At 34.0% G+C, this 8,921-nt stretch overlaps 1 protein-coding gene across 1 annotated transcript in view; it reads left to right on the top strand.

Moving 5' to 3' along the window:
• The first annotated feature begins 3,050 nt into the window (after positions 1-3,050).
• Positions 3,051-8,921, top strand: part of aida (axin interactor, dorsalization associated) — a 9,009-nt gene continuing 3,138 nt past the window's right edge. Inside the window, exons 1-6 of the mRNA XM_015369365.1 lie at positions 3,051-3,327; positions 5,517-5,583; positions 5,688-5,741; positions 7,224-7,278; positions 7,359-7,422; positions 7,782-7,885. Coding sequence (XP_015224851.1) covers positions 3,221-3,327; positions 5,517-5,583; positions 5,688-5,741; positions 7,224-7,278; positions 7,359-7,422; positions 7,782-7,885 — 451 coding nt within the window. The 5' untranslated portion in view covers positions 3,051-3,220. The remainder of the gene's footprint in view (positions 3,328-5,516; positions 5,584-5,687; positions 5,742-7,223; positions 7,279-7,358; positions 7,423-7,781; positions 7,886-8,921) is intronic.

Here is an 8,921-nt window from a genome sequence, read left to right as displayed (position 1 = left end):
TATATATATATATATATATATATATTTTTTTTTTTTTTTAAATCTTGATCATTAACTATGAGACTTCTAGCATTCCACTGAAGAATATGTATGACCATTTAAAAAAAAAATTATTTTCTTGATAATTTCCAGCTGAACTCAGAAGTTTGTGAATTTGATCCTCTTGGACCTCTTGCATGTCTAGTAACCGTCCTGCTGCTTCTATGATCGTTTTGATTTGATGACTTTTCTTTTTCATTTGCACTGCACATAACATAATGTGACAAAGAAATGCCACAAAGTCATCTTTTTCCACCAACATTGTATTTTAATCTACATTACATTTATGCTTGCATAATTGACAACATTTTGATTCTGTTTTCTTTGTGAGTCATTATTTTTCCTAATTTATCTCTCCTTGACTTGTTTCTTTATTTCCCCAATTCATTTGTACTTTCTTTTTTAACTTTCTTTAAAGCCTCAGCATATGAAACATTCTCTGTTATTTTTTTATATACAAAAAAAAACAAAAAAACAAAACATCTTATTGGGTTGGGAATGTACTCTCTCAACCTGAAGTTTATATAGCCAATCTGCACAGATTCTGGAATGACATTCTCAAGCTGCAATATTATTGCCATGGTGTCTTTAACAACTCTGTCTCTTTTGAGTTTAATCCTCGTTGCTTCACTTATTTTTCCTCCTTTTATTTCTAGTTTGATTTCATCAACTGTCATGTCAAGGGGAACACCTGAAATTACACCTCCTAATTTTGTAGCTGTGCCACGGATGTATGTTTTGATTCTTTCACCAACAAGAGTTGTCACTTTGAGAATCTGTTCTTGTTGTTTTTTGCTAACAGCAGAAATTAATATCTTATGGTTGTTCATTATCCTGGCTGACTGGCTTGATTCGTGCAATTTCCTTCTCAATTGCTCAGTTGATGTAAGTATCCTCCCTCTTGTTTAAACTCGACTGTAACGTTCCACTCCTCTTCCCCATTTGCTTGGTCTCCCTGCGCTTGTATTCTCTGACTTGTATTTGTTTTTGTCTTTTTACTTCTTTCCTCTCTAACCTCACTCCCAATTGACCAGCTTCTATCTTTTTCCTCTCTTCGCCTCATTTCAAGCTTTCTTCTTGAAGACCTAGACATCATCCACTCCATTTCCTCTCCACTATTTCCACCTGATGTGGAAGCCATAAAGCTACATTCAATATACAGTTTATGCAATCTGCCCAAAAGTTTTTAACTCGTACTCCGCTCGGGACTTCATTCAACAATTCAAAAGCATATTACTGGCAAATATGATTACTGTGGAAAACATGAAACAATAGAACGTGTTATACTGGAATGTCATAAATATGAAAGCAAGAGAAGATATATGAGGAAAGAGTTTGAATGTATTAAGGAAAAGATTAATTTGTTAGATATTTTGAGGAAGAATTTGGGGAATAAACATATACAAATAACTATTTGATTTTTAAAGGAAACTAAATTATTTCATAGAATTTGATTATAGAGAGGGTGAATGTGTGTTGGATAGAATACAAAGTTATATATAAGTATGTAGTTTTTTTTTGTTTTCTTTTTTTTTCAAAAATAAATTAAAAAAATAACCGTACATACATTTTATTTGCCAAATAAATAAATACATGGGCTATATGAATTGTTTTAATATTAAAATGGCCTACATTTATCATTAACAGATTTATTTAAAAGACAATGAATCCTAAAATGTATTTGAACGCTTTCAGACAAGGATAAGTGAAAGAAGATGGATGGATGGGATGGATGGAATAGATTAGAATAGAAGTTTCTTTATTGTCCTACATTGGGGAAATTCTAGTGTTTACAGCAGCAAAAAGATTATAGAAAAAATGGTCACACAAATGTGGACCTGAGAAAAGTGCAAAGGAATAACATGATAGCGAAGAGTCAAAAGATGAACAACAAAATACTGTATTCTATAGCTCTTTCAGACAGACTGCTTCCCCCATAAATGCACCAGGCAGCGTTATCACAGATCCTTCCTCCCAGCAGCTGTAAGACTCTATAACCACCACTGTTCCCAACAATCTCAATAAGTTGTTACATTCATGCTGATTTTGCACAGTTTCTACCTAAGTCGGTTAAATAACATACTGCTGTCATTTTCCACATCTCTGATGTTGCTGCTATTTTACGAATTACTGTAAAAATGTCCTCCGATGTATACTGGTTATTTATTCTCCAGGTGCACAGTTTTATATTTTTTAAAACACTTTACAGTACAGTATTTTGTTTATTCTTTTTTAACTCTTCACTATTGTGATATTTGTATGCACTCTTCTGAGGTCCACATTTATGTGACCATTTTTTCTATATTTTTTTGCTGCTGTAACTCTAGAATTTCCCAATATATAGGGATTTTCTATTCTATTCTATTCTATTGTATTCTACTCTATTATATTCTAGTCTATTCTTTTCTATTATAATCTATTTTATTCTCTTCGACTCTATTCTTTTCTGTTCTATTCTATTCTTATCTATTCTACTCTATTCTATTCTACTCTACTCTATTTTATTCTATTCTATTCTACTCTACTCTATTCTTCTTTATTATATTCTACTCTATTCTTTTCTTTTCTATTCGATTGTATTCTAATCTATTCTACTCTACTCTATTTAATTCTATTCTACTCTACTCTATTATATTCTTCTCTATTAATCTCTATTCTACTCTATTCTTTTCTATTTTATTCTATTCTACTATATTCTATTCTACTATATTCTTTTCTACTCTATTATTTTCTATTCTAATCTATTTTATTCTATTCTAATTTATCTATTCAAATCTATTCTATTCTGTTCTATTCTATTCTATTCTCTAACTGCATCTAGTTTTTAAATGTATGTGTTTAATGTTTTTAAATGTAGATTTTTGTGTTTTCGGATAACCCGTTAAAGGAGCATCATAAGTGGAACTTATGTTTTATTCTATAACCGCCAGTTCACTCGGGCGACCCCGCATCCAGAAACAGGCGCACCCCGAGCTCCAGGCGGGACTTCCTCTCTCCTGCGGATGCGACATCAGGGCTTTGGCAGGCAGAAAGGGCTTGGTCGGGGTGTCACCGGGGTCCCGATCCGCGCGTCTCTCTCCGGATCCCGGCCGACTGGACGCCGCTGATCGCCCCCACATAGAGGAGCCCTGTCCTCGGCTATGCTGCCCTGAGACCGCCGCCACCATCCAGCCCCGCCAACATGTCTGATGTCAACAGGACTGTTCAGAAATGGCACGCCAGTTTTAGAAAAGGCACAGACTTTGACTCGTGGGGGCAATTAGTGGAGGCGATAGATGAGTACCAAATGTAAGTTCCCAGCATGTGTGTCCTGTCTGTCCCCATCGGTTTACCCTTAAAGATGCGCTTCTCCTTCTTAAATGTAGATTCAATTTAAAGCGGTCTGTGCTGAAACCTGCAGGGTTTTAGATAACGGCTTCAGAATAAGTTATGCTGAGAGCTGTCAGTTCACAGCAGTAAATAAACCCTTCCCATCCATGACGTGATGTGGCATTTGTTGCAGAGGGAGTGGGGTTTGTCTGTGTGCTGCATCCACAGCAGCAGCTCCAGCTGTTTGATGGAGCCATGGAAAAACCAAAGAGAGCTTCGTGTTTTGCAGGGCAGAGAGAAAAAGAGCCCATATTCCTCAGAGTATTGAGAAATAGTCAGCCACACCCTCTCATTGTTATGGGTGGGTTTCATATGTGTTCATAGAGGAAAGGCTTTGTCCTTTTCTGAGAAAATCCTCCTCCCTGTTTCAGGCTGTAATCTTTTTTCATAATTATTCATTTGCAGCTGTTATTTTTAATAGTAAAAAAAAAAAAGGCAAAGAACACCTGGCAATTCCATGTTTTAATCACAAGAGGGCGCCAGATTTCCTGCATTTAACATTAAGATTTTGCCTTTTGATTTGTCATTAATATTTTTTGAAAGCTTAAAACTTATTCTTTGCTAGAAAACCACAAGCATTTTCAGACTCAAATAATTCCCCTGGACTTTCTAATTAAATTCTGTTTATTGGAGGGGAAAGTATTAGCTTTGAGCTTTTTATAATAGTCATGGGATCCATTATAATAAAATAAAAGTGCTGAATTGTAGTGTGGTATATGACCACTGCTTTATAACCAGTAGACAAACAGATTTAACTTCAAAATCTGACTCTTGGATTTGACATATCACAAATTTGGGCCCTCCTAAACTGAATGCAAATCCTCTGTGGGTTTGGTTTAATTTAATTTTTGTAAATTATTCTTAAAACTAGCTGTTTTAGTGCTTCAGTGCAGGACAGCTTGAATTAAAAGTTGCTTAAAGACCAAAACAGAAAGTAAGAAGCTTTTCTTTTGGTATTCATAGGAATACATTTTGTGAGTAAAAATCTTATGTGTAAAAAACTTTGAATTAAATCACTGCGATTCAGTATGAAAATGTTTTTTTTTTCCTCTGGAAAAATTAAAGAGAGGCTATAAGAAAATATTTTAATCTGGAAAATGATTTAAAAAAATTGCTGAGTTTTCTTTTTTTTCAGATTGCTTGGGGAAACTGCCTTGATTAGAATAAAAAAAGGATAGAGGACTTTTTTCCAAGCCCTAGAAGTTTGATGTGTAGAGGTTAACTTAGACCTGGTTTTAGGGCTGAAACAATTACCATAATCGGATTAATTGATTATTGAAATAATCGACAACTTATTTATAAAGCGGTTAATCATTGAATGGATTATAGAGACTGTAAAATATGCCTTTAGCTGACAGAGCAACCCACTTAGAGCGGTAATTGTAAAATTGTAAAAAAAGAAAAATATGTAAGCATTTTGCATTTAAGATTTTTTGTCTGTTAACATGCTATATCCAGAACTCCTCAAGTGGAAACGTTTTAGTTTCACATGGTTTAATTTCGAAAAAAAATCTTCTTTAAGGAACCTTATGCTGTCCAATAATGAATATAAAATAACTTACAGATTCATCTATTTTCGGAGTAATCATTAAAGCAACAAAACCACCTTATGCGTTATTTTATTTTATTTAACAAGGAAACCGTTGAGATGAACATATCTTTTTTTCATTCTTTCTTTTTTTAGGAAAGTCTGGCTAGAACAGCATCCTTACATGTTACAAGTTACAAAACTTTGATTTTTGAATAAAATACCTAAAGGAAATAAAAAGATTTTCAATCAACATACAGTTGTGGTGGAAAGTTTACATACCTTCCATTAGTGACAGAAAAAATCAGCTGCCAGTAAAGTAGATTGAAATTGACAAAAGTAATACTAAATGCAAATTATAAAAAAATATTATTAAAGAGAAATACCCTCTGTGGCATAGTGCAGATTAGAAGTGGGATATTAAAGGTTGCTAATAAGACTTTGTTTGGAGTCCTGATTTGACACTTTTAAATAATTTAGAAATATTAAAAGTTAGCTTCATTCTGTAAAACATTAAGCTTTAAATTGTAACGTTAAATGTTTGATGATCTCATCTAACTGTTCATGTGCAATAATTCAGTCTAGCCAGACAACTACAGAAGGAGGTCCAGTCTACAAATTCTTCAGACTTCACAGAGGAGCAGAAGGTAACATTTTATTGAGTTATATTTTCCTTCCTGCTGCGTCTCCAGACCAAACTCTGCTGCTGCAGTTTAACTAATAACTGTTTGTGTTTTGTTTTTATTTAAAGAAAAACTTAGGAAAGATTGCAACATGCCTGGAGATGAGAAGTGCCAGTTTACAGGTTTGTTTCCTCATTTCTATGAATATTGGTAAATGATTTTAAATGGCACATACCAAGCCTGGGCAGGTAGATATTCCCACTGTATTACACCCTGCAGATTCTAGACCCAATTCGGTCCAGGTCCACATTGTCTATAGAGGAAACTGGTTAGTTCCTGAAGCAACAGTAGGTTGCAGCAGTAAACGAAGAAAAGCATCACAGAGGTTGAAGCCTCATTAGAAAGATAGAGCTCACATTCTGGCTTTCCATGTAGCATCATGGATGAGTCCTGCAGTTACCTGAAGCTCGTACCTCTGAGGATATTTTCTTTGTCTTTCAAAATGTAATCTAAAAATATGGACAGTAAGTAAATAATTTATTCTTAGACTTACAGTCCCTTGGGAAAAAATTAACAAACCTTTTGCATTTTCATATTTTGTTATAATTATACACCTTAAGGTTTTGTCATGGATCTATTTAATGGAACAAGCAAAATGCCTGAAAAACTTTGTCTGATTATCGCAAAACTGTCCAAGATCAGTGTAATTGGATGCAGAGCTTCTGTTAAGGACAATTTTCAGTTGTTTCCACAAACTATGAATAAATTTAGGTCAAGACTTTGACTTGGCCGTTCAGCTAAATTTCAGATCTGAAGGTAAGGCTAATTTATTTTTATTTTAGTAGCAAAAAGCTTTAAAGTGGTTCACATGAGGAAAAAGAAAAGAAAAGTGTATTGCAGTGGCTTAAACGTAAGAGAATTAACTGAGATAAAAAGATTAATAACAATGAAAAGAAAAGTTGGACTCAAATGTAACAAGTTATTTTTAGAGCAAAGTCAAAGGCCACTCTAACATAAATCTGGATTTAAATCAGTTTAGGGTTTTAGTGGTTTTACATTTTCTGGGGGTTAATCCAGGTTAGGGAATATAGAAACTAAAGGCAGCTTCTATTGTTTGGTTCTGGGTATGCAAAGTAGATTAGATCCATGTTTTGAAAATCATTTTAAAGATCTGGTGCTAAATAAAAATGCATTCATTTACACTTACTGGTATACAAGCACTTACACTGGAAAAATGATCTAGAAATAAGTAAAAATGTCTTAAATTAAGTGTATTTACCATTAATTTGAGAAGGTAAATGCTATATTTTGCCAATGGAATGAGTATTTTTAATCTTAAAATATGATAATTAGATAATATGAACTTGAAATAAGACAATGCAATTGTGTTTTCCCTTTTTTAAATATAAATTGTCTTGTTCCATTGGCAAAATGCATCTTTTTCCTCCTCAATCCAAGAACAAATTTACTTATTTTAAGAAAAAATTACTTATTTAGATTTGGATATTTTCCAGTGTAGGCATAGTGAATGAAGCACAGGGGATGTCATTAAGCTAAAATCAGCAAACATGTTTTTAATAATAGCTTACCGTAGCTATAATATGAGGAATTAAAAATACTTTGATCATTTTTAAATGCCTTCATTATGCCTGTTTTTTTTTCAGTGCACCCAGTCGAAGGAGGAATTCAAGTTAGAAGACCTCAAGAAACTGGAGCCTAGTGAGTGTCTGAATGTTGATGTTCACTAATTAGTAGGAGTTGCTGCTAAAATGTGTCCGTCTTTGTCCTTTTCTCCACAGTAATAAACAACATACTCACCTATAACAAAGAGTTTCCATTTGATGTCCAGCCAGTGCCATTAAGGTCAGTTTCCAATCAGTAAATGCTTCCTGTTGAAATCTATGGGTTTCAGGAAAATATTCTGGAATTTTTTTTAAATTGAACCTAATATTTTCTTGGCTGATTTACACTAGCAATATATTTAGCTGTAATCCAAATATTTATGCTGAAAGCGAAATGTGAGATTTGTTATAGTTTATCACAAGAAGATATGTTTCTATAAAAAAAAAGTCAGCTTAGTGTATTTAAGATAAAAAAGAATTTTATCTTCCTATTTATGGAGCATTGTTACTACCTTTTTTTTCTAGAGATATTTTTGGTTGATATGCATATTTATGTTGTCCGTCCTTAAGAAAAATGAATGTTTCCTTGCCCTCTGTCAGGAAAATCCTTGCGCCGGGAGAGGAGGAGAACTTGGAGCTGGAGGAAGAGGATGATGCTGCTGCAGGAGCAGGTTCAACAGAAGCTTTCCCACCGAGAGCTCCTGGTATGCTTTCTCATAACCAAGCACAGACTGAAGGCTGCTCTGGTTTGTCTTTGGACGCATGTTTGACCAAGTATATTTTTATCATATCTGTCGTTGCTGAGCATGGCTTCATCACTCATCCTAACCTGCATGATTCGCAGCATCCACAGATATGACTTCAATCTTGTACAGAACACATCTCTATTGATTCAAAGATTCTAACAACTAGCAGATGCGATAAAAATGAACAAATTGTGTTTTTCAATGTTACATTTAGAGAAGATCTTTTTGACTCTGAGTGGAAACGTTTTCATTTAATCTTTTTTGCAAAGTTAGGGATATCTGTAATTCAGCTCTTTCATAATAGGACATAGTTTACTGGTCCAGTTTGATTTATATGGAATCTGATCTGATTGCTGTTATTCACATTTAGCGTGCAAGATTTAAAATCATTCTCTTAGTTTCTCGTTTTTATTTATGTGTGTTGCTTCAGACACGCTCCAGATTTTATTGCATGATTTCCAAACAGTCTAGAAAAGTATGAAAAATTTTAATAAGGATTTGCATGTTGAGACCTATTTTTTCCAGTCTTAGTCTCTAAATTCACAATTCAGTTATGTATCTATCTCACTTTTACTTTAATCACTCATTTCTAAACAACCATGCATATAACTTCACCTTAGGCTATGATAGATGGTTACCACCCTGTTAAAGCTACAGTGTGTAATAATTACGGGATATACAGACAGAAATGTAATATATTATACATAACTATGTTATTTATTATCATCTACGAGCTCGTTGCCTTAGAATTTGTTATTTATAATTACATAGGAGCGGGTCTCGCAGCCATGGAGGCAGACATCTTTGGGCTACGGCAGCGCAGAACCAAAAAACTAGCGATTGCGAGATCGCCAAAACGTCACAACGATGTAGAAAAAATAACGGGTTTATTTGTTATCTTAAGTCTACATGAAATCTATACCCTACACAGACTAATGAAATACTATCTGTAAAATTATCTATGTAAACAAACCTCATCACTTGAGAAGGTAGG

This window comes from Cyprinodon variegatus, unplaced genomic scaffold (assembly GCF_000732505.1).
Source record: "Cyprinodon variegatus isolate N-32 unplaced genomic scaffold, C_variegatus-1.0 Scaffold37, whole genome shotgun sequence".
NCBI classification, from domain to species: domain Eukaryota; kingdom Metazoa; phylum Chordata; class Actinopteri; order Cyprinodontiformes; family Cyprinodontidae; genus Cyprinodon; species Cyprinodon variegatus.
This window is presented reverse-complemented; position numbering and strand designations above follow the sequence as displayed.